Source organism: Syngnathus floridae, chromosome 21 (genome assembly GCF_059516105.1).
Source record: "Syngnathus floridae isolate MCC-2025c chromosome 21, RoL_Sflo_1.0, whole genome shotgun sequence".
NCBI classification, from domain to species: Eukaryota; Metazoa; Chordata; class Actinopteri; order Syngnathiformes; family Syngnathidae; genus Syngnathus; species Syngnathus floridae.
Window position 1 is genome coordinate 3,164,985 of NC_142433.1, and position 24,070 is coordinate 3,189,054.

Here is a 24,070-nt window from a genome sequence, read left to right on the forward strand (position 1 = left end):
GTTGCCCCAAACGTTTCTGTAACTATTCTGACAGAACAGTGGAAGCCAATTGAACGTTCATTTTTGTGTTTTGTACCTGTTGTTTTCCCCTAATATGCTTCCTTGTTGCAGTACTCATCTTTGACAGTAGGTGTCAGTAGCGTCCCACTTTCCCATAGGATAAATAGAAGCAAGAACAAGACGACGAGGAAGAGAAGACGAAGAAGAAGGCGACCATGTTGATTTAAAGGGAAAAACAATAGACGCGATTTATTTGAAGTACATTTCAGTGATCAAAAGTGATGATCAAATAGATGTTTGGGAGCAACGGGAAATGCAACGTTTGCTTTAGAATAACAGCGAACTGAGGTGAGTGCTGTACTGTTTGCGAGCCGTTTTCTTCAAAAAGCAGCAGTTGTTACAAGCTGCTTAGCTCATAGCTAACTTTAGCACTGTGTGCGAATTTAGATGACTTGCGGGACATTTTATTCCTTTCGCTGAAGCAGTTAGCCACGCAACATCTATCTCAAAACCACATCGTACAAATAGAAACATATAATTCGACCCGTATTCCATAAAGTCTTCTTTCAAAAGCCCAAATTTGTTTTAAGCTAACATCGGCACTGGTTAGCTTGATAACCAAGTTAACTCATCATGCGATTAGTTTATTTGCGTCGACGGAGCATGTAACGACAATTTGTTTGATTAACACAAATATGAATTTAACGCTTCTTAAATATTTTTATTGCCTCAGTTGAGTTGGAAACTTTTCTGTGCTAATTAATGTGCTTTGCATTTTCCAAATTCTTCTGTTTCGACATCTTTCAGGTGACGCATTTGAGTTGTTGGCTGGCTTTGATTGGGAAGCCCCTTGAACACGGTCACACTCCCACTGGTGACACTTTGACCTCCAGACGTGTGGTGTCCAGGAGTTGAAAGCTTTTTGGCTTTGGACTAAATCTCCCCCTTGTTCATGTGATACCTTATCTGGTGGAAATAATCGAAGTATATATGATTTTGGGGGGAAAAACTTGTACAGAGTTGGACATCCGTCCCCCCGCCCCCCTCAAAAAGGGACACCAAGTACACTCGGTGAACTGAAGACAGGAAGCACTATTCAGTGTAAAAATCAAATATACTGAACAAAGATTACATTGATGAAATTATTCCCCCCAGTACAGAAATTGCCTTAGTTGTTCTATTTCAGGACTTGAGCCACATTTAATACTTGTTCGCATATAATTTTTCTATATTGTGAGCAAGTGTATTCATGCAAACATCTCTTCATTTTGAAGAGTTTCTTGTGTATAAAGAAGTTTTTGTTTTTTTTCCTGTACGTCGGTCGCTCTTGTTCAAGGAGACCAAACTGCACGTACGTGTGTATATGTAAATATCATTGATTGCTTATTAAGCTGTGGACTTAAAAGAATCTATTGTTTGTTAATGCTTTATTAATCTTTTTTACATTTTGAAGATTAATTTTAGTAAGAAAAACCTACAAGGCATAAATACAACCTTGAAGGAAGGACTGAAATAAAACTAGAGCAAAGAAAAATACAAAAAAAGGATCATGGCTACAGCCAGAACAGAAAATGTTGGCCCACTTGGCATGGGACTGAACAAGCAGAACGGGCAGCTCCGAGGACAGCCCAAACCAGCTTCAGTCCAGCCAGGATCGTCAACTCAAGGAAAAGTGATGGGTGCCTCACAGAAAGCAGGTGCTGCCTCCCAAGAAGGAGGGGGCATCAAATTTGGAGACGACTGGAAAAAGAGCCTCAAGCTTCCTCCTAAAGACAACAGGGTCAAAACCTCGGTGAGTGAAATAGCTTCCATTTTAAAACTTAAAACAACTTATCTTCAACATTCTATTTTGTCTTTTCAAGGATGTGACAGCTACAAAGGGGAATGAATTTGAGGATTACTGTCTCAAAAGAGAGCTTCTGATGGGCATTTTTGAGATGGGCTGGGAGAAGCCGTCTCCTGTGCAGGTATGGTTCAATCGTCTTAAATTACATCAATTGTGAATTTGTAAAATGACTTAATAATTTCTTGCAGGAGGAGAGTATTCCCATTGCCCTGTCTGGAAGAGATATTTTGGCTCGGGCCAAGAATGGAACCGGAAAAAGTGGAGCCTATCTCATCCCATTGCTGGAGAGGATAGATCTTAAAAAGAGCTACATACAAGGTGAGATTAAAATAATCCCAGCCTGGTGTTTAGTTTTGCAAAATCATTGACGTCATTATTTTTTTTCTTACCACCTAGCAATGGTAGTTGTGCCAACTCGAGAGTTGGCCCTGCAGGTGAGCCAGATTTGCATCCAGATCAGCAAACACTTGGGAGGAGTCAAAGTCATGGCCACCACCGGGGGAACCAACCTACGAGATGATATCATGCGCCTGGATGAGACTGGTGAGCAATCTTCTTCTTGTCTCCACTTGTTTGCCTGTTTGGAATGTGCCATGTCTTATCCTTTTTTCCGTATTAGTGCATGTGGTCATAGCCACACCTGGTAGGATTCTGGATTTGATCAAGAAAGGAGTGGCAAAAGTGGATCGAGTCCAGATGATGGTGATGGATGAGGTAAGTGCACGTTATGAAAGAACAATCTCCTCTACTTCTCGCTGCCTTCAAATTTTGGTATGTTATTCAAAATCGATCGTCTCCCTCTTCTCAGGCCGACAAACTGCTGTCTCAGGATTTTGTGGTGATCATCGAGGATATCATTAGCTTCCTGGCCAAGAACAGGCAGATCCTGCTCTACTCTGCAACCTTCCCCATCAGTGTGCAAAAATTCATGGTGAGTCGTCTTCACTCGGCCTTCCCTGATGGCTCGGCGCCAGTTGGCACAAATTGTTTCGTGCCGCGAACCAAGCTGTTCATTTTTTTGTGCCCGCTCTTGTTTGCTGCTCACTTACTGGTTTAATAGTTTGGATTTTCAGTCTGCTGCAGTCAGTGTGGTAAATCCAACCCTTCCATATTCTTGTAGGCTAAGCACCTGCAGAAACCTTATGAGATCAACCTGATGGAGGAGCTGACTCTGAAGGGCATCACTCAGTATTACGCCTACGTCACAGAAAGACAGAAGGTGCACTGCCTCAACACACTCTTCTCAAGGGTGAGTAACAGTCCAAATGTATGGAGAACTATTTTTGTCACCTAAATCCTCACAAAGTCTTTTGATTGTGTCTCCCACAGCTTCAGATCAACCAGTCGATCATCTTCTGCAACTCCACGCAAAGGGTGGAGCTCTTAGCGAAGAAGATCACGCAGCTGGGCTACTCGTGCTTCTACATCCACGCTAAGATGATGCAGGTGGGTACAATGTTGTTGTTTTATCCTTTTGGAATTTTTTAGAAGACATTAATTTGGGTGTGTGTCAGGTTCAAAATCAGTAAAAAGGATCAGCAGACAAAACCAGTGAGGCAGAATGTTGAGTCTTTTCTCGCGAGGAGTGCAACCAGACTTACAGCAGTCCGACTACACTAAAAATCTGTTTTACACTCCTCGCTCTTTTTATTTGGAAATGCCCTACCCACAGTGTGAGACGATTAGCCCTTAAGGGGGGGGGGAAAGAGATTGTGGCTTCGTCTCGTAAGAAAAGAAACAAAAAGTAACGCACAAAGTGTTGCGTGCAGATATGGCTATATCAGGAAAACAGTTTAAGCGATATTCCGAGAGATAAAAAGAGAAAGTGACGTTCTTTAAGGAAGATCAGAAGGTTCATGACGCATCGTTTGACGTGTTGTTTTCACGATCTGTTCTGGTGGACGCTGAGCTGTCAGCAGCATCTTGTTTGACACAACCGTCATCTCGCCCCTGACCCAGCCGTAATCCTTCTGTTCTGTTGTACAAGATAAGAATAAGCAAAGCAAGGCAGCAAGCATACTGAACAGTAACATTGTGAATAAGTACTCATTAGAGAACGCATGATAACATATATATACAATTTTTCTAACAATTCCCCCCTGTTTATCATAAGTTCTCGGGGACTAACTTATCACCCATATGGCCACTTCAAAAGATTTTCAGCCAAGGGATCACATTTCGCAAGAACTAACTTACACTTGGGAGGAAATTGAGTCTTAATCGTCAAAGCCAGAGTCACGAAACAAATCGGACAGGTTTACCACAATGGATTCGCTGACAGAGTCGTCACTAGAGAAAGAACTCCCGTCGATCAAAAGGTCATCCCTTTGGAGCAACGGAAAAGTCTCAGCTGGTGGAGAGATAGCAGTTGTAATTAGCTTATTAATTAAGGATCGGAGACAAGGAATGCAGCAACATCCACACAGGGTCAAAATGGCAGAGAAAACGGCAATGGAGACCAGGACCGAGGAAACCAGGGCGCGGTACTTTCCGAACACGTTCAACCAGTCGGTCCAAACCTCCGTGTTCACCCCACTGTGTTCCTTCATCCTCCCATTCAAGGTCCTCAGACCCTCAAGGGCCTGGGACAGGCTTCCGTCGGCTGCAGTATTATTTGGAATAAATGTGCAACATTGCTCACCAAACATGGCGCAGACACCGCCCTCTTTTGAGAGTAGCATGTCAAGGGCCATTCGATTCTGGAAAGCCATGAGGGAAGTAGCGGCCAGTTGGGAGTGGACCGCCTTGAAACCTGCCTCGGTCCAGTTTCCAAGCCTCTGCACGTTGTAGTGGATGTAGTTAATCCTGTCAACATTTTTGTTAAGAGTACACCACCAACACAGGGCGGATTCAAAACCAGCTGCTATCTGATTCACCAGCTTATACTCATCCGGTACTCCTCTAGGAACACCAATGGCGTCTATGTAAGTTGGATTAGCTGCGCCCTGCCATTCGGCGTTTCGCTTCGTTCTCGGCCAGTATTCGGGCACTACGGACTTAGCAAAAGATGTTAGATCATAAGAGGACATTGGTATCAAATGAACAGGAAACAATAGGGTTACCAAAGCGCAAATTCCAGAGCTGTTTAAAGGCAACCTATCATAAAGTTTGTTACTATTACACCAAAACCAAATATCACTACGAGCAATGGGCAAAAAAGGGGCAGTGACATTGGTCATGGACTCACACCATGGAGTAGGTAGGGCGCCGAGCTTCTCACCAGTACCAGGTAATCTAATGCATGTAAAATTACCCTTAGCTACATTGGACGAAAAAAGGGGTTTATATTTTGTCATAGAGGCAACAGGGTAAACCTTATCCCATTTAAAACAATCATGAGTGGGTGAAATGGATGAGTTTAACATTAAAACAACAGCACACTTAGGAACTATATTTGCAGGTATGATTTTCAAAAGAGGTCTTGGACCCATACATGCAATGCAACTGGTGTTAGCCATTTTTGCGGCTTGCTCAGCCATAAGAAGCCAGTTGTTGGTTTGACCGCTTATTCCTGTGGAGGCTACAAAATAGCTGTCTATATCAGTGAGGGGCATACTTGTGATTTTTGCTCCTGCTGACAGAGTGTAATTATTTGTAACGGGACGGTCTGCGATCGACATTGTTTTGTTAATGCAAATAGCAATAGGAAAGTGGGGATCAATTCCAGAGGACCAAGCCCACAGTTGAAAACCCCAACAAGAAGTGTTAAACAAAGTGGCATTTGGAGGACGAATTTGACCATCAGGGAGTGTAAGAGTCAAAAGGAGGCTTGTGCCCTGATTTTTCAAAGTTACTCGTTTAGCAAAGAACACAGCCTCTTCACTGGAACCAGAGGGCCAAAAATCTTGCGTTTGTGTGGTGACAAGGGTGCCCCAGTCGGTGCTAACCGGGTGACCAGTTAAATACCACCAATACCCGAGCCATTTATCCCCAGTAGTGGGGTGACCATGTCGGAAACCTTTCAAACTTTTCATCGGTAAAATAATAGAAGAAGATGTATTAGGAGCCACAGTAAACATTAATGAGTTATTGTAAGTCCAAGACAAAAGCCATGGTACACAAGTTGGAACGCGGACGGTTTCTGGTGTACAAACAACATGATCGAAAGGGGATTTTGTGTTGCGCTTATGTCTAGCAATTTTTTCCCATGAGCCATATTGATCAGTGTTGGTAGTTGCTTGAGAGAAGAATGTTCGAGGCTCATGGTACTCTATCCATACGAATAAAATAACCCCCGAAAAAAATATAATGGTAACACAAATCAGCAAAAGCAACCAAAAGCGCATGGTAGACTTTGCGCAGGCTACAGCCCGATTAAAGCACTCACCAAATGACTCTCTAATGCTCATGTTTTTGGATCTCCTCAGAGTCAACACCCTGAGCTTCGGGTTGGTGTCTTGGAAATTGGCTTCTGCTAGCTTTCGTGTCAACCCTGGATCTTGGCACCAGGATCAGGCACTATTACCAGACTTTGCTCACCTTCCGTACTTAGGTTGGGTCTGCGGAGATCACCTTTTTACAATGAGATAAATGAATCCATGTGTTGCGTTCGGCTATTTTCAAAGCATTAGGTGTCGTGAGTAGTACCAAAAAGGGACCTTCCCACTTGGGTGAATGCCAATTCTTCCTCTTGATACTCTTGATCAAAACCCAGTCTCCCGGTACCACTTTGGGGTCTTCCTGCGGAGAAATGGGTTTATCATCAGTGTTATTGGTTGGATTCTTTTGATGTTCCAACATTTTTCTCATGTAATCAGCTAATGTGGCTTCCTCGGGGATCTCCCATGTGTTCTTGAACTGAGGAAGCCTGTAAGGTCTTCCAAACATAGTTTCATAGGGAGTTAGCCCTGTTGTACTTGTAATATTTATGTACATTTTGACCAGGTCTAAGCACTGAGTCCATGGTCGTTTGGTTTCTTCCATACATTTCTTTAATCTGTTTTTTATAGTCGCGTTAGATCTCTCAACAAGGCCAGCTGATTGTGGATGATAAGAACAATGGTTCTTTAAATTTATGTGGAACATTCTCCCAATGTTATGCACTATTTGATTTACAAAGTGTGGACCATTGTCGCTGTAAATTTTTTCTGGAATACCGTACCTTGGAATGATGTCTTTGCATAAGGCTTTTGCCACTGTGAGTGCATCAGCATGTTTGGTAGGAAATGTTTCTACCCATTTAGAAAATGCGTCTATTATGACCAAACAATATTCTTTCCCTTCACATTTATGTAATTGAATATAATCCATATGTATTGTCTGAAACGGATACAATGGAGTCGGGTATTTCCCTCTCTGAGGTCTTAAATTGCCTTGTGGGTTGTGTTTAGCACAGATCAGACAGGCTCTGCAAAATTGTTGTGAGAAAGCTGCAAAGCCGTATGTTGTATAAATAGCTTCAACTTGTTTCACCATACCCCCCGTCGAGACATGGGTGACCCCATGACTCGAAATAGCAGCCCATTTGAACAAGTTACGAGGCAAGATAGGTTTGCCCAAAGGTCACACAAAAAGACCATCAGTGTTTTTAGTTGCACCCCGTTTTTCCCAAGAGAGTCGTTCCTGGGAGGGGCTCTGAGACTGCATGTCAAGCAACACATCAGGGGAGATGTGTGACATCGAATCATGATCAGTGAGAGACGAGAGGACATGGAGCAGGCCTTCTGCAGCGGCCTTAGCGGATTTGTCAGCAAAAGCATTACCAAGAGAAACAGGATCAGATCTTGCAGTGTGAGCAGCACATTTGCAAACAGCCACCTTTAAAGGTAGCTGGACAGCGTCCAAAAGTTGAGTTAGTAATGTGGAATGGGTGACGGGCTTCCCTGTAGAAGTTATCATGCCACGGTTGCTCCACTGCTGAGCAAAAACGTGCACTGTAGCAAAAGCATACTGACTATCAGTCCAGATAGTGACGGACTTGTTAGCAAACAATTTGCAGGCCCCAGTCAAAGCAATGAGCTCAGCGGCCTGTGCTGACATATAGGATGGCAGTTTAGCAGCCTCCAAGACTTCGTCGGCAGTAACAATGGCATACCCAGTAAGGGTCACTCCAGATTCATTTTTCTTAGAAGACCCATCAACAAAAACCACATCACCATCTGGCAGAGGCGTATCTTTCAAGTCAGGCCGAGCCTTTGCAATCTGTTGGGCAGCATCGACACAATCATGGAATTCACCGTCGTCAGGAAGGGGAATGAGAGTGGCAGGATTGAGTGTCGTGCATCTTTCAACGGTCAGGTGCGGCTGAGACAGCAACGTAGCCATGCAAGAAAGATGACGTGCAGGCGACAGAAAAGTCATATTAGTCTGTAGCAGAAGGGCCGAGACAGCATGAGGAACTTTCAGTGTTAAAGGATGAAACAACACAACACCAGCACTGCTCTCCACAGCCATGGAGGCTGCCACCACAGCCCTCACGCATGGTGGGAGAGCACATGCAACACTGTCCAGTTTAGAGGAATAAAAAGCAATAGGACGCAATTTCGAGCCATGTGATTGGAGCAAAACAGAGGTCATGTAATGACCTTTGCAGTCAACAGTTTGGACAAATACCTTATCATAGTTTGGTAAGGCTAGAGTGGAGCTGGAGACCAAAGCCTGTTTGATCAAAACAAAAGCATCCTCAGCTTCAGGAGTCCATTTTAAGTGAGTGGACATTGAGATGTCTTCCACATACATCAATTTGGACAGAGGAGCAACAATTTGGGCATAATCAAGTATCCAGCTTCTACAATAACCTGTGAGACCCAAAAAAGACATCATTTGCTTCTTTGTTAGTGGCTTAGGAGCTTGTAAAATAGAGGCTTTTCTGCTTTCAATTATGGATCGACCTTGGGAACTTAGATTGTGGCCTAGATACTTAATTTCAGTGGACCACAGTTGAAGCTTGTTCTTGCTGACCTTGTGGCCTTCACTTGCCAAGTGATGCAGCACTGCAAGCGTGTCTTTCTGGCAAGAGGCAAAATCAGGAGATGCTATCAAAATGTCATCAACATAAAGCAAGATTTGACTTCCCATTGGCGGGACAAATTTAGCCATGCTGGCTGCCATCACCTGTGAGTAAATTGTCGGGCTTTCACAGTACCCTTGTGGTAACCTTGTAAAGGTGTACCTTGAGCCAGCATATGTAAACGCAAACCAAAACTGACTCTCTTTTGCAATAGGAACAGAGAAAAAAGCATTGCTAATGTCAATCACTGTGAAGATTTTCGCATCAGGTGTCAATGAATTCAACAAGGTATGCGGGTCAGGGACACAAGGTGCTCTCTGAATAACAGCATTGTTTACAGCTTGCAAGTCTTGCACCATTCTCCACCCCACAGAAGGGGGTGCCTTCTTTACAGGGAAAATTGGGGTATTGCAAGGAGAGTCCGGGCAAGGAACAATGACACCTGCTTTTAATAAATCAGAAATAACAGGCGCTATACCCTGTAAGGCATCAGGTTTTAAAGGATACTGCCTCACACAAGGGCGGTATTCAGTTTTAGGTCTTATGACAACAGGAAGCGCACCTTTCACTAAACCAACGTCAGAGGGACCCTCAGACCAAAGATGACTTGGGACCTCAGCGAGGATGTGCTCGTCATTGGACGTCAACACATAATCTCAAAATGAGGGTGTTTGCTCAACACCAGGATCAGCGTGGATTCCACTAATGAATGACAAGTCTTGAGTCATATTTTGTTTGAAGAGCTTGGTGGAAGGACTATAAAAGGAGTCAGGATTAACCTGAGTCCAGTCAGAAGCTGCCAAGGCCTCACCAGCCATAAATCCTAAACTTTGCCACGTTGCGGTGTGAGGCCTGTAGAGAGAGATGTGGAGCGGAGTGGGAGACACGTGTAACTTCTGCACAGCAGGGGGAGCCGTTTGTATGACTACACAAGCACGGCTCTCACCATCATGCAGAAGGAAAGATGTCGTCAAGGTGGCAGGTGTAGCAGCCTCAAGCATGTTCTCGTAGTTGTGATCTGGACCCGGTGTGTCTTTATGCCACATAGTTATGTGTAGTTCATTGGCTTCCATTGCCTGTTCAGGGCGGCGCAAAAGGGTGGCCACACGGGCCAAAAGAGGGGAACCAAATTTCATCACTTCTGCATCAGCCAAATCCAATGAATAAAAATAGTAGCAGTGAAATTGACCAAAAATCTGTAACTGGTGTCGCCTTTTGACAACAATTTGACTGGTTAGAGACACAAGGGAAAGCCCAAGGGCAGTGAGAGCATCTCTACCTAGCAGATTAATAGGGCAACTGGGCATCAGCAAAATGGGAATGCAACAACTTCCCCCTTCTGGGTCCCGTATCCATACTGGTCGAGACTGGGGAACTGGGGTTGCCAGCCCATTTGCTGCTCTCACCCAAAAAGTTTTACCGCTGTTTTGCACATCTGGAGGTATGTCACGACATGTGGTCACACATGCCCCTGAGTCACACAAAAAAGTTATTGGAGTCCCGTTTACCATTAGAGTTATCACTGGCTTCTCAATATTGTTCATCAACAAATCTTGAATGTTCAAATCCACATCAACAGGGGGAGCTGTTGGCAAGGCAGTTGTTTCAACTGTAGTTTGACTGTCGGCTAGTCATAAGGGAGTTTTACTCTCGCCCTTGCCTGGGCAGTTTCTTGCTATATGGCCTTTTTTTCCACATGACCAGCAAATAGGAGGTTCAGCATTGTATCGTTTTGACTGACCTGAGGCGGGCTGGTCATTTGTTTTATAATTGGGAAAATCACGACTATACCACCCGCTACCTTTGCCACGGAAGTTGTTACGACCATGCCCCCCTAGGCGTGGTTCGAAGGTCTTATTTTGATAGAACATTTCAGACTGCTCTCCATTAACCAAAAAAATTGTGCCTGTTTTCCCTTTCTCTTTCGCTCTTTTTGAATTGACAACTTTTTCGGCGTGTATAGCATGATCAATGAACTGTGGCAAGGTAGATGTCGGGAAAGTGATCATATGTTTAGTGATCCAGTTTTGGATTGCTGGTCGCGAATTTGCATGTAGAGCATTTTTGAGTTGTTGGTCATAGACATCAGTTCCATGCTCCAAGCCACTATTGGCTTTGAACACTCTTTCTAGTCTGTGTCTAAAGTCTTCAAACAACTCATCTTCTTTTTGTTTGGTTCGGCCAATGTCTGTGTAATTTGCTCTACGTTCGAATTTTATTTTTATCCTGCCCAATAGTTGGTCAATTTCTGTTTGTAATGGCACCCCGTTACATTCCAATGGACGGCCCCGGGAATCAAAGGGATTCCAGGTGCCTTTAACGCTTGCCCAATGTTTGGTTAAAGATGCCATGAAAGCCTGTTGTACTTCATCGCCTCTCAAATTATAGGAAGCAATGAGTTGTTTCATGTCGATACAGTATTGATCAACATCTTCAGTGGGCAACGCTATGCCCTCAATTGCTGATTTTATATCAGCTTGGGTCCATGTTCTGTATACTAAAATGGTGGCTCCTCCTTCATCATGAGGATTGGCCACTTCAATCATCGGGTATGCGTCAGCCGAGGGGCCCAACTTAGCACGGCTCCGCGTCAACATACCACGAGTAGAATCACTATACTCAGGAGGATGATCTGTGTTTGGTAATTTGGGGTACAGAGACGGAAAGATTGGTTCGCTTTGGCGTGCTGCAATCTCCGTCTTTATAATTTGATCATTTTTCTCATCCTCATTCATTGCATTGTCATCCTCGGCCTTCAAGCGAGCCCGCGCTGACACTGTCTCATCATCTTCCTGCCTGTGCAACAGCAAGTTCTTTTTTATCTTTTCTTCGTCTTCCTTATCTTTCAATTTTCCTCTCATCTGCCCACATTTTCTCTTCTCAGCTTCCAATTCCCATTGTACTATTAGATAATATCCGTCTTTATTCTTCTTTACGCCACATTTAGCATCAATTGATTGCTTTAGGTTATTCAACGAATTCGTTTTCAGCTGACCATCAAATTTGTAATCGGTTATCCATTTGTCAAGATATTTTACATTTTCGGGGTTGACTTCTTCCATCAATTTCCAATCTTTGCATTTCAATTCATGTCGTGGTAGCGGCTTTTGTTTGCTATTTGATTTTCCCATGGTTTATTTTCTAAATTTCGGAGTTGGCAATTCGAATGGCACCTACAGTGTCCTAAAGCCAACTTTATTCACAGGACAGTGGTTAAATATTCGATGTGTGGCGAGTCTCTTTTCACCTTCCCGGAGGAAGCAGAGAGTCCTTGCTTTCATCCACACAAAGCCACTGTTTACAATCCTGTGTTGTTTACATAGAGGAGAGCTCAAATGAGGTCACTCTCAGTCAAACCATACACACACACACACAATGCGCACTTTTATCGTCTCACAGGCAAGCAGGGGAGTCCACCCTCCAGTGGATTTTAACAAACTCTTTAACCTTCCTATTGTGTAAGAAAACTTATTTTGCCTTTTTCTTGAAGTAGATATAAAACCTATCTTTTCATGGATAAGGGAGCCAAACCAGCTAAACAAGAGTTAAGAAAAACACCACAGATGGCAGCAGAAAGCTAACACATTAGGAAGGTTAAGTTAGGAGGCCCCACGACACCTCAGTGGAATTTAACTGCTCCAAATTACCTGTACTTTTTAGAAAACAGAGGAGTCCGCCCTCCCATGGAATTTAACTGACTTTTACGTCAGGGGACTCCACCACCCCATGCAGAATTTAACTGTTTCTAATTGCACTTGATAGGGTCTAGAATTGTCAAGGTTTAAGTGACCTCTTGTCACTGCACTTTCATTACTTTTAACAGAATCAAGATCCGTACTCACAGTCTGCTGGGCCTTCTCCTCGGATGATCTCGTCAACCACTCCGGCGTCCAGCCGACTGATCGAGTCAGCCCCGTGAAAAGGGTTTCCTCTATATGCCTTGGCCAAGGACTTGTCCTGGGTCGAAAAGTCAGCTGGAATCCCGAAATAGGTCTATTGAGATCCCGGAACGAGCCCCCAAAAATCTGTCAGGTTCAAAATCAGTAAAAAGGATCAGCAGACAAAACCAGTGAGGCAGAATGTTGAGTCTTTTCTCGCGAGGAGTGCAACCAGACTTACAGCAGTCCGACTACACTAAAAATCTGTTTTACACTCCTCGCTCTTTTTATTTGGAAATGCCCTACCCACAGTGTGAGACGATTAGCCCTTAAGGGGGGGGGGAAAGAGATTGTGGCTTCGTCTCGTAAGAAAAGAAACAAAAAGTAACGCACAAAGTGTTGCGTGCAGATATGGCTATATCAGGAAAACAGTTTAAGCGATATTCCGAGAGATAAAAAGAGAAAGTGACGTTCTTTAAGGAAGATCAGAAGGTTCATGACGCATCGTTTGACGTGTTGTTTTCACGATCTGTTCTGGTGGACGCTGAGCTGTCAGCAGCATCTTGTTTGACACAACCGTCATCTCGCCCCTGACCCAGCCGTAATCCTTCTGTTCTGTTGTACAAGATAAGAATAAGCAAAGCAAGGCAGCAAGCATACTGAACAGTAACATTGTGAATAAGTACTCATTAGAGAACGCATGATAACATATATATACAATTTTTCTAACAGTGTGTATTATTGTGTTGTCAGGAATACAGAAATCGTGTGTTCCATGACTTCAGAAATGGACTATGCAGGAACCTGGTCTGCACCGGTAAGTTTTAAAGTTCCTTAACAATTTTTCCGTACCAGTCAGTGGATTTCTGATGATCGCCCGTTACCGCCCCTCAATAGATCTCTTCACTCGGGGTATCGACATTCAGGCCGTTAATGTGGTCATCAACTTCGACTTTCCGAGAAACGCGGAAACGTACCTCCATCGCATTGGAAGATCAGGTATGGTGATCGCTATGCAACGAAGGTCAACCCTCCGTGGACGTTTGTGCCTTGACGATGCCGCGCGTGTCTTCACAGGGAGGTTCGGTCATTTCGGTTTAGCCATCAACCTGATCACATCGGAAGACCGCTTCAACCTCAAGACCATCGAAGACCAACTGGTGACCGACATCAAGCCCATTCCCGGCAGCATCGACAAGAGTCTCTACGTGGCGGAGTTCCACTCGTCCAGCGACGACTGTGAGGTGGAGGAAGTCCAAGAAAGATCTGTACTCCAGCAGGACGGCAGCACCTAAAGCTGGTGAGAACTTGTGGACACACAGGTAGCTGACTTGAAAGCATCTTTTTTTGAATCAAGTTTTGTCTTCCATGCAGGACACGCCCGGGCACCTCTTCAACATCTCATTTGTTTAAATATCTTTTATTTACATCAAACCCCATTCTGGTCCTTGTGTTCTGCATTTGAGCTTATGACTCCATTTTTTTCTTTGGGTCTAAAAACGATCGGAGGGCATCGTCATTGAAAATTGGATGACTTCTGTTTTGAACCCGTCATCATCGGCAATTGACAGCTGAACGGTCGGTCTTCTTTAGCATCAAAAACACCAGCCATCATTTGCGTCAACTGTTGCCACTTAAGTGCCTTACTTCCTGCCACGCACACGTTTCCTTTCATAGCCTGTCGTGCGAACGAGATGTCCGAATCGATAACGCGCCGACTTCAACCACGCAAGCAAAAAAAAAGAGATAACGGTACTTGTATGCAAGGTGCGTCCAAATTCCCTTAATAGCAACCTTTTTTTTTTGTTGAACGTGAACGTTGCAATAAAAACGGCAGCTTTACTCACCATTGCGTGGCTGTTTATCCCATTTTTAAACCAATAAGACCATTCATGGATGTCTGCCTGCAACAGTTTCACTTTCATAGCGGCCTTATGCTGTCAGTTTGGACTCATTGCGGTTGTCTGGATAATCTTACACGGTCAGAAAAAAACAAAACGCCATGTTTGGAATTCCTGGTATAACAAAACAGAAGAGACTGGTTCAAAGCAGAATGTTTCAAATTGTTATTAAGCTCATAAATGATGCAGTTACAGTTATGGGATAGTTATGGCGATTGGTGTAAATCATGACTTCAAATTTCCAACATCTGTGCTTTTTGTTTGCAATATGGACACTGAAGATGGAATCGGTTTATTTGTGTTTCCGCCGATCTGAAGATAAATTGAAATTGGTGAATGTATATGCCAACTCTGCTGCCTAGTGGATGAACGCCAAACGCGTGAGCATATTATTGGATACCTTTTTTGTGTTGCTGCTGTAGCAGTTAAAGCTGCTCCATCAATTACATTTTTTCACTTTGCTTCATGCAGCAGCAGCAGCAGCAGCAATAATTTTTTTTTTTGCAGCAAATCCCGTTATGGAAAGGAGTAGAGATTTATCTTTATTGTGGGGTGGGCAGGGATCTGGATTTGAAAGCAAAATTGTAGCATCTTTAAAGAGGCAGCTGCGACTTTATTTGGTCCTCCCCAAACCAAGATTGACAGATTTTTTTTTTCCATCCCTAAATTATAAATTGTTTACAAAAAAATTTAAAACACAGTACTTGGGTTAATGGGAAGGCTTTTTTTTTTCTTTTTTTTTTTTAAATTTCTTCAGTTTTTGTTAAAACAGATTTTCAGGATTTACACTGAAGCAAAACCAAAAAATTTGAGTGAGTGAGTGAGTGAGTGAGTGAGTGAGTGAGTGAGTGAGTGAGTGAGTGAGTGAGTGAGTGAGTGAGTGAGTGAGTGAGTGAGTGAGTGAGTGAGTGAGTGAGTGAGTGAGTGAGTGAGTGAGTGAGTGAGTGAGTGAGTGAGTGAGTGAGTGATCTACTGTGGGATGGCATCATTTGCATGCAGCCTCAACCCAACTTGACTAAACATCGCATCAGCACTTGCTTCGTTACAACTTCTGCTCTTAAAAAAAATTAAAATCGGTCTTGTTGAAGGTTTGATGCTGCATGTAAATGTCATTTTTCGTTTTCCATATGCGGAGATTTTTGTCGGTGATAGTCTTAAATTTGAATGAAATGTTTGTTTACATTTGCCAGGCGTGTGAGCTCCCCGACTTTCCAACTCTTAACGGCAAATGTCATTTTTTTCCCCCTAACTGTTTTGCCATTTTCATTCCATGATCTCCATTGTGACCCAATATCAGCTTTGCTTTATGTATTCATTGAATGCTTTCTTTCCACAAGTCATTCTGTCTCAAAGCTGGCTGATTGTTTTTTTTTTTTTTAAACATAATTAAATGAGGTTGAAATTAGCTTTAAAATTGTTCATTACAAAAGGCCGAATGACATAAATGCAGGTTGTGCTGGGTCACAATTGACATCAAATAGAATGCCAGTATGAATGGTGACTGTTATATTTGATTTTGTTGTCTGATACTTTCTGACTTTTGTGTGTGTGTGCGCGCTTGACTCTTTTGGGTCCAGTGTGCAGACTTTCACAGCCCGTTTCGTGAAGAATAACAAAATGGGCACTAAAATTCAATTTGGGAGTACTGCCTCATGTTCCAATTGGTAACTATTGCTAAATTTAAAAATTCCATGAGGTGAAAAGACAAAGTTCTTCATTTTCTTTCCTTGACTGAAGCACTAACACAACCTTCCAAAGCTTCAGGCAGTTTCAGCTAAAGTCAGTCAAAAATTCGAAGTACTACTGAAGTTCCTGCAAAGTGGCTAGATAATTGGCTTTGATTTGAACAACACAATGTGGAGGAGTGGTAACATGATTCTGAATTTCCCTGCAGTTAAAATATGCTGGTGATTGTATGAATTCTTTCTAAAACCCCATTAGTTGTCATAGTGATAAATTCAGGGTCATTCAGTGAGTTTTTTGGCCCATAGACAAACTTCTTGACACGCAACAACTTTGAGTTGAACAGTTTAAAAAAAAAAAAATGCTAGTTTGCCCCCCCCTTTTTTTTTCTTTTTATAAAGACAACAATTTGAATGTTTTGAAAAAATGGTTCATCATTGCTCTTTCAATTTTCTTGTCATCAATGTATTTGAGATTGCATTACTATTTGTAATTTCTCTAAGGTTCACCCAGCATCCTAATGCTTTATCCTGTTTTTTTTTTCCCCTAAAATGACCAAATCTGTTGAGAAACACTGGGTAATTCAGCAAATAGTGTTTCTCACTGTCCTCCACTATTGTAATTTGGAACTATTTGCAGGAAGTGTGAAATTCAATAAACTGAAATTTACAGTCTATTGTTTACTTTGGGTTTTTATTTCCTGATGAGTGGAAGGAATATAAAATATAAATGTGTGTGGAAAATGTCACTAAATTACACCACTGTTAGATTAGCCAATGATGTGTTGAAGTTGTAGTGACATCATAAACATGCGACAAGGTCCGTATATCCACCAATCCCTTTTGAGGACCTTGACTTATCCTCCAATCAAATTGGAGTTGTACTTCCGCATGCTCCGTCCTCTGACGCAACAACGTGAGTACTTTCCTTCATTCATTCTGCCAAATTTTAAACCGTTATATGTTTTAAAGCAGTTGTTACACCCTGAAAACCTTTTAAAAGTTTCACTTAAACCTCCAAAGCTGCCAATGAATTGCAAACCATTGATAGCGTGCATGGTGGTTGGCGTAGCTGAGCTAGCTTAGCTGCCCATTCAATTGACATGTTAGTAACTGTATGTGACAAAATGTGTTAAAACAGTTGTGAATTGTTGAATTGACATTTTTTTGACGCAATAACTTTCATCAAAACAGTCTGACATACATTCTGACATATTCCCGAAAATGATCAATATTACACTACAAATATCAATAAATATATATCATAGTGACAGGAAGAACTATTAGGATACCCCAAGGTACAGTTAACTTAGATAATAAAATTTTGCACAAACTGACTTAAACATGACCTTAACCTTTCTCCTCGTGACCTTGCAGAATGGGGAGTGTCTTGGCCGCTGGCTCCCCTCACCCACCGCCACCATCCCCAGCTGGTGTGGCTGGTCCTGGCTTGACAGTCCCACCCGGCTTTGGGATGCCTTCGGTAACTTCAGTCCCACCCTCGAGCGGGCTGACTTCAGTGGAGCCGCAGGAAGAACCCAATCCTCTTCCTAATCCGGGTACATTTGATGAATGTCATCGCAAATGCAAAGGTAAACGAGATCGTTGAATAATAAAGTATACAGTGAACCCCTACTATATCACGGTTCACCTTTCACCCCCTCCTTAGATGTTTTCCCGATGCAGATGGAAGGCGTCAGACTAGTTGTCAATAAGGGTCTTAGTAACCACTTCCAGGTTTGTTGACTTGCTTTTTATTGCATCCACATACTGAATTGATGCCACAGTAAATATGTAATCCACTTTGACTGGCTGTTTTCAAATTAAATGGGAACCAGAATCACATTTAATATAATATATTTATATATATGTATAAATTCAGGTGAGCCACACTGTGTTGCTGAGCACTTTGGGGGATTCCAGCTACAGATTTGGTGCCACGTATGTTGGACTCAAACAAACAGGTCCAGCAGAGGTATGACTACAGTAATATTTTAATTATTTGGTTTTATTTGTAATGTTTGTATTTATTATTACAACACCTTTCAAGGAACACCACGATAATTGTGTTCAGGTTACAGTTAAAATACATTTTTCAACCTGCTGAAAAGAGGATAGCAATTTTGTTATGTGCAAAAGCACCAATATAGTTTTAAAGTTTCTAGTCTGTAAGTTTTGTGTAAAACTGAGAAACTGCTGTGTTCAGTTTTTTCCAGTCATGGTGGGTGACATGGACAACCTTGGCAGCCTTAATGCTCAAGTCATCCACCAAATCAGCAACAGCGTACGATCCAAAATGGCCTTCCAGGTATATTTCATAGAACCATGAATGGCATGTAAATGTTTAATAATAAATCTTTCAAATTATTTTTTAGACACAGCAACATAAATTTGTCAACTGGCAAGGTGATGCAGAATTCAGAGGGAAAGATTTTACAGCAACAGTCACACTCGGAAACCCCGATGTCATTAATGGCTCTGGTAAGATCACCTACCTTTATGATTTATGTACTCCACATTCACTCATTGTATCGTCCACCTATCAGGTATCGTCGTAACGCACTACCTCCAGGCCCTCACGCCTGCTCTGGCTCTGGGAGGGGAGCTGGTGTACCATCGAAGACCATCAGAGGAGGGTGCTGTGATGTCTTTGGTTGGCAGGTACACAGGTGAGCCACTTTTAATGTCCAGAAAATCTGACAAAAAAAAGAAGCCAAGTGTGCTTGCTTCAAGTTATTTCTCACTCCAATTAATTTTAAAGTCATTTTCCTTTTTAACTCAGGCAACAACTACATCGCCACGGCAACTCTGGGATCAGCCGGCGCGCACGCCACCTACTACCACAGAGCTAATGAGCAGGTTAGTCCACCTCTCTTTGTAATCCATTCATGCTCTTTTGTTTCACAGCTCACTAACCATCTTATATTGCGTAGTTGCAGTTGGGTGTGGAGTTTGACGCAAGTACTCGCATGCAAGATACTAGCGTGTCCTTCGGCTACCAGCTCGATGTGCCCAAAGCCAATTTACAGTTTAAAGGTACTTTTCTTTCCACACACTATTAAATATGGAAAGAATGAAGATGATGAAACGACTATATGATTTCCTTCTCAGGCTCAGTAGACAGTAACTGGGTGGTTGGTGCAACTCTAGAAAAGAAGTTACCGCCTCTGCCTCTCTCCTTGGTTATCTCCTCCTTCCTCAACCATAACAAGAACAAGTTCCAGTGCGGTTTCGGCGTTACCATCGGTTAAGCTGAGCGGCTGCATGTTTCGTGACCTTAGTTGGATGGACTCGCTCACTTCGGTACACATGAGGGAAAAACTATTTAGCACTTAAATGTTGAGAACCTCGTGTTTTAATTGACCTTTCAGATGTTTTCATGTTATTTAGCTCCCGTTAAAATGTTCACATTTCTGAAACATGGACTGTTGCTTTATTTTTATTTTTTTTTTACTGTTAAGTGAAGGATGGAAATGTCACTTTGTCTTCCTCGCTCCGTTTGCCTTTTTTATGTTTCATACATGTGGCAAAGTGTGTTGGAACCTGGTCAAATAGATTTTATTAACAAAAACAAAGCAAAAATAATGGTCTGTCTTGTTTTTTTTACGTAGCCATGAGAAGTTATTGGACAAAAAGGCCACAACCTCCCAGAGAGTTTCATTGTGGTATGTAAATGTTTTTATCCCTTGACATACTGTGCAAAGCTGCAGATGTAAAAATAGTTCACTTAAACGCTGATTTATGTTTTCAGCGAAGACGATGAATGATGGACATTCAGTTGTAGCAACAATGAAATAGTAGCTGACCTGCTATCTTATCCATTGATGTGTTGGTAATGATGTCACAACTCATCACTATTGACATGTGACGGAGTGACCTTTATCATGTTAAAATAAATCATACCAAATAAATTGTTTTTCCATTAAAAAAAAAAAAATCCTTTGAATGTTTTAGCTTTTAATTTAACCAGGACAAATGCAATAATTTATTATATACGGGAAAAACAATTTTGTAAATTCATCAATCGTTTTATAAATGATTGAACACGAGAGGGTCTTCAGACCAGAGTGATTGTATCAAGGCTCTTGAATTGTGCAACTCAAGTGACAACCTCGCATTCTCAGCTGGACTTTACTCCTCGGCTACCTCCATATAAACTCATTCATGCACGCTGCAGCAGGACTCGTAGTATTCAGCAGCTTTCCCAACTCTGCAGCTCATCCATAGAGGTAAGAAAGCTAACACGAGTTTAAATGTTTTAGTTTTTGAAACGATCTTCAATCTCTCTGCTTTCTCATTTGCAGTTTCAGTCATGAAGCTCCTCCTGGTTTTCGTTTTGGCTGTTTTTGCCGGTAAGATGTTCTAATTGTTCTAACCCACAAAAAAATTCAAATATATTGAATTTGAAAATGAAATACAACTGAACTGTGCAATCCTGAACAAAATAAATCGTGCAGAAAATTGATGAACTTTTCTATCTCCAGGTTGTGATGCTAAAGTCGCGCAGCAGAATCAGCCCAAGCCGCAGATGGACATGATCAAAGATGCCTTTTGGGACTATGTTGCCAAGGCGACATCCACGGCTGACGACTCACTGGCACTGATCAGACGATCAGATCTTGGAAAAGAAATCAAGTAAGAAATGCCAAAATAGTCTGACTCAAAGTGTAATCAAATTAAATTTGTGGCCACAAGGGAGCGCACAAGAGTGATTGCCTTAATTTTTCTTCTTCAGAATGTAAATTAATCCCAGTCTGCTACCATCATTTTTAAAATAGTACTTTTATTTTATTCATTACAATACCTGAAGCTGAAATTCAACATGATCATATATGATACGTGATGATTGTCCCTGCAGCACCCTCATTTCTGGAAGCACCGCCGCCATCAACAAATTCACAGATGCTCTCCGCACTCGCGTATCCCAGGACTTCACGTCACGCTTCTTCCAGCAGGCTGAGCAGCTGAAGATCCGCCTAGAAAAGGATCTGTCGTCCATGAGAGCCCACCTCCAGCCATATGCCGACGAGGTGGTGACGCACTTCCAGGAGCAGGTGGAGGAGCTGAAGAAAGAAGTGTCATCTTACGTTGAAACCATGGACTCGGAATCTCTCAAGGCCGTCCTGGTGAAGAAAAGCCAGGAGCTAAAAAGCCATCTGGACAGGAATGTCAACAAGCTGCGTACCCAGATGGTTCCTTACACCGAGGAACTTAGGCAGAAGATGGAGAATAACCTGGAGGAGTTCCAGAAGAGCATCATGCCCCTGGCTCAGAGGTTTCACAGCCAGCTCACAGAGAAGACCAAGGAAATCCAAGAGAAGCTGCTCCCTTATGGAGACCAGCTGAAGGCCAAGCTGGACATTGACACCCAGAACCTGAAGGAGCAGCTGGCTGCTCTCTGGGAGTCCTTCACCAAGATGACCCAGTAAAAGTTGTCCAGAGCTGGACTCAACATTGCAACATTCTACCTCATTTTGATTTCAAGTCTGTTTTCTGTTCATATTTGACAGTTGCCCACTGCAAGAGACAATAAAAAAATTGAGATGTATTTCTGTTGTGCTTATTGTGTTGATGAAAGATAAGATATGAATCAAACCGGAATGCAACCATGAAGTATACTATCAATAATTATTCATATATTTTAAAGCTTTACCAAAAATCATACCATTGTAAAATATACACGAGGGATTTAGGTGTATTTTTTTCGCCCACTCAACTCACGTTTCACCCTTTTGTATCTGTGACTGCAATTTATCTTGAAATTAGAAATTAGTGAATCACTTAAAAATGCAAAACGTGCAAAATTTTGAGTAGTATAATAAATCAGTAAAAATTGCTGTGAAATCACATTTGATTAAATCTTACATAAACAAAAAAATCAACCCTAGGAAGAATGGAAATGTAGTTAAATAAAAATTACACATCACTATCAAATAAATAAATTACCATTAGAAGAGTTAAAAATAATAAAGTAAAACTAGAGCGCTATTAATAATTCTACTATTAATTTAACTTTTTGTTTTTATTGTTTGTGGAATAGCACTTTAATAATATATTGTGAGCTGATAAATTGGCTTCCATTTAAAAATAATTTTGCATAAACATTCCCACGTCATTTGCATCATTGTTTGGATCCTGACAACAAAGATCTCATATCAGATGTTTCAAATTTTGACCCGTGACTCCAAGTGTACGTCAGAGTGCAACGTGGCGCCAAAATAACACACACAGCAATAAAAGTTGACAACGCGCTTCACGATGGGAACTTCGAACGCCCATGTGACGTTTATTGGATCACATCACCGCAGGCCGATCTGTATAAATACAGAACGGCAAGCTCACTCCACCTCGTTGGTCACCTGCAAGTGCTTGGTAAGCTTTTCTTGCTACACCCTATTTTTATTTATCTGAAAAATAATTAAAATAATTCAATCTTATTTCAGCTGTCTGCTCCAGTCTCACCATGAAGATCTTTGCAATAATTGCCACCCTCGCAGTCATCTCAGGTGAGCTTCTTCTGCCAAGTCATGTCACTTAAATTCAACATAAGAACATTCAGACTTAAATCCTTTCATTGGGTTTTGACCAGGCTGCCAGGGGAAGAGTTTCTTCCAGGATGACTCGGCCATGACCTGGGAGGAATCCTTTCAAAACTATATCACAGAGCTGAATACAAAAGCTGACGAGATAGTGAAGGACATTAGGAGCTCCCAGATCAGCAGAGAACTGGAGTGAGTTTGTTTATGCATTTTACAAAATGGCTCAGTCCTAACTGTGTACGGCTTCCTCCAGAACCCTACTCCAAGACAGCATGGCCGAGCTGGGCGCATATAGAACCAACCTGGAGGACAAGCTGGTTCCGTACACTCGGGAAACCGCTGAACGTCTGGGGAACGACCTCCAAGGCTTGCTCGAGCTTCTCCGTGTGCGTGTGAGCGACGCCAGGGAACAGGTGGAACAGTACCAGCAGGAACTGCAGAGCATGGTGGAGCAGAACTCCGAGGAGGTCAGAGTCAAGGTCGACACCTACATTCGCAAATTGAAGAAGCGCTTCACCAAGGAGTCTGTGGACATCCAAAGGTTAGCATCAACAGTCTTGATATGAACAGTGGATATAAAAATTCTACACACCCCAGTTCAAATGTCATTTTTTTGTGATATAAAAAAAATGACACCAAGATACCATAAAAGCAAACTATCTAAAGTAAGCTGGTCTTCTCTCAGGCAGATTTACCACTATTTGAGGAGGTTCTACTCACGCATCGACGACTTAAGGAGCCATATAGATCCTTATGTTGCTCAGGTGCGAGACTGCACCCAGGCGAAGATCAACACCGTGAATGACCTTGTGAGGTCCCAGGTGGAAAGCATGAAGGACACCATTCAGACCACGGCGGAGGACATCACCACACGCTATGAAAAGACCTCCCAGGACATGTACAACACCCTGCAGGAGAAGGTGGAGGAGCTTCGCAGCTGGTTCCAGCCTTTGGTCTCCATGTTCAATGACAATGTACATGTAAACCAATAGTCTAAAAATCATCTACCACTCTGCAGATGTAAAATGATGATTATGCGGTTTACAAATAAAGAAACTCACTGAAGCAAAATTTGTTTTCATTATTTACAATACTATATGGTGGATTAAAGGTTTTTATAGTAATGGTAACAGAAGAGCAATAATGCCTGACATTTTTTTTTAAAGTAAATTAAGTCAGTCACAGAATCATATTTATTGCATGCAGATTTCTGTAGTAATTTGTAAATAGCTAAACACTGAAAATTAATTTAGCGTTTTACACAATTTACCTTTT

At 42.2% G+C, this 24,070-nt stretch overlaps 4 protein-coding genes and 1 long non-coding RNA gene across 6 annotated transcripts; 4 read left to right on the forward strand and 1 right to left on the reverse strand.

The window, feature by feature from the left end:
• Window positions 1-176: 176 nt before the first annotated feature.
• LOC148379923 (putative ATP-dependent RNA helicase ddx6) lies at window positions 177-16,931 on the forward strand. Its single transcript, XM_088364742.1, has 13 exons — window positions 177-348; window positions 808-1,792; window positions 1,863-1,967; window positions 2,035-2,164; window positions 2,243-2,389; window positions 2,466-2,560; window positions 2,655-2,777; window positions 2,967-3,095; window positions 3,176-3,292; window positions 13,427-13,490; window positions 13,571-13,672; window positions 13,751-13,973; window positions 14,048-16,931. Exons 2-12 carry the CDS (start codon window positions 1,550-1,552, stop codon window positions 13,966-13,968), a joined length of 1,473 nt encoding a protein of 490 aa, XP_088220868.1. The 5' UTR covers window positions 177-348; window positions 808-1,549; the 3' UTR covers window positions 13,969-13,973; window positions 14,048-16,931.
• Window positions 3,411-13,401, reverse strand: LOC148379924 (uncharacterized). 2 transcript variants are annotated; one of them, XR_015854870.1, is made up of 2 exons: window positions 12,638-13,401; window positions 3,411-3,821 (listed from the first exon to the last, which is right to left on the reverse strand). It is a non-coding gene; the product is annotated as an uncharacterized LOC148379924 (long non-coding RNA). The 2 variants fall into 2 exon arrangements; XR_015854869.1 differs by lacking the exon at window positions 12,638-13,401 and adding an exon at window positions 6,174-11,834.
• Window positions 16,932-17,058: 127 nt separating the features above from the next.
• On the forward strand, window positions 17,059-19,809 carry tomm40l (translocase of outer mitochondrial membrane 40 homolog, like). Its single transcript, XM_088364743.1, has 10 exons — window positions 17,059-17,172; window positions 17,634-17,848; window positions 17,926-17,993; window positions 18,139-18,231; window positions 18,463-18,564; window positions 18,632-18,737; window positions 18,803-18,925; window positions 19,039-19,115; window positions 19,190-19,292; window positions 19,368-19,809. The coding sequence occupies exons 2-10, from the start codon at window positions 17,635-17,637 to the stop codon at window positions 19,505-19,507; spliced, it is 1,026 nt and encodes a 341-aa protein (XP_088220869.1). The 5' UTR covers window positions 17,059-17,172; window position 17,634; the 3' UTR covers window positions 19,508-19,809.
• Window positions 19,810-19,832: 23 nt separating this feature from the next.
• On the forward strand, window positions 19,833-21,776 carry apoa4a (apolipoprotein A4 a). The gene is made up of 5 exons (XM_088364744.1): window positions 19,833-19,921; window positions 20,381-20,485; window positions 20,561-20,608; window positions 20,741-20,891; window positions 21,115-21,776. The coding sequence occupies exons 3-5, from the start codon at window positions 20,569-20,571 to the stop codon at window positions 21,683-21,685; spliced, it is 762 nt and encodes a 253-aa protein (XP_088220870.1). The 5' UTR covers window positions 19,833-19,921; window positions 20,381-20,485; window positions 20,561-20,568; the 3' UTR covers window positions 21,686-21,776.
• Window positions 21,777-22,573: 797 nt separating this feature from the next.
• On the forward strand, window positions 22,574-23,866 carry apoea (apolipoprotein Ea). Its single transcript, XM_088365439.1, has 5 exons — window positions 22,574-22,628; window positions 22,700-22,762; window positions 22,846-22,987; window positions 23,049-23,336; window positions 23,481-23,866. Exons 2-5 carry the CDS (start codon window positions 22,720-22,722, stop codon window positions 23,785-23,787), a joined length of 780 nt encoding a protein of 259 aa, XP_088221565.1. The 5' UTR covers window positions 22,574-22,628; window positions 22,700-22,719; the 3' UTR covers window positions 23,788-23,866.
• The last annotated feature ends 204 nt before the right edge of the window (window positions 23,867-24,070 follow it).

Bases quoted from the DNA above. Each gene is read 5' to 3' on its own strand.
- LOC148379923 (XM_088364742.1), top strand. From the start codon at position 1,550: ATGGCTACAGCCAGAACAGAAAATGTTGGCCCACTTGGCATGGGACTG. The intron at 1,793-1,862 runs GTGAGTGAAATA...TGTCTTTTCAAG, and splicing joins ACAACAGGGTCAAAACCTCG to GATGTGACAGCTACAAAGGG. The intron at 1,968-2,034 runs GTATGGTTCAAT...AATTTCTTGCAG, and splicing joins AGAAGCCGTCTCCTGTGCAG to GAGGAGAGTATTCCCATTGC.
- tomm40l (XM_088364743.1), top strand. From the start codon at position 17,635: ATGGGGAGTGTCTTGGCCGCTGGCTCCCCTCACCCACCGCCACCATCC. The intron at 18,565-18,631 runs GTATATTTCATA...ATTATTTTTTAG, and splicing joins GATCCAAAATGGCCTTCCAG to ACACAGCAACATAAATTTGT. The intron at 19,116-19,189 runs GTTAGTCCACCT...TATATTGCGTAG, and splicing joins ACCACAGAGCTAATGAGCAG to TTGCAGTTGGGTGTGGAGTT.
- apoa4a (XM_088364744.1), top strand. From the start codon at position 20,569: ATGAAGCTCCTCCTGGTTTTCGTTTTGGCTGTTTTTGCCG. The intron at 20,609-20,740 runs GTAAGATGTTCT...TTCTATCTCCAG, and splicing joins CGTTTTGGCTGTTTTTGCCG to GTTGTGATGCTAAAGTCGCG. The intron at 20,892-21,114 runs GTAAGAAATGCC...TTGTCCCTGCAG, and splicing joins GATCTTGGAAAAGAAATCAA to CACCCTCATTTCTGGAAGCA.
- apoea (XM_088365439.1), top strand. From the start codon at position 22,720: ATGAAGATCTTTGCAATAATTGCCACCCTCGCAGTCATCTCAG. The intron at 22,763-22,845 runs GTGAGCTTCTTC...GGTTTTGACCAG, and splicing joins CACCCTCGCAGTCATCTCAG to GCTGCCAGGGGAAGAGTTTC. The intron at 22,988-23,048 runs GTGAGTTTGTTT...GGCTTCCTCCAG, and splicing joins CAGATCAGCAGAGAACTGGA to AACCCTACTCCAAGACAGCA.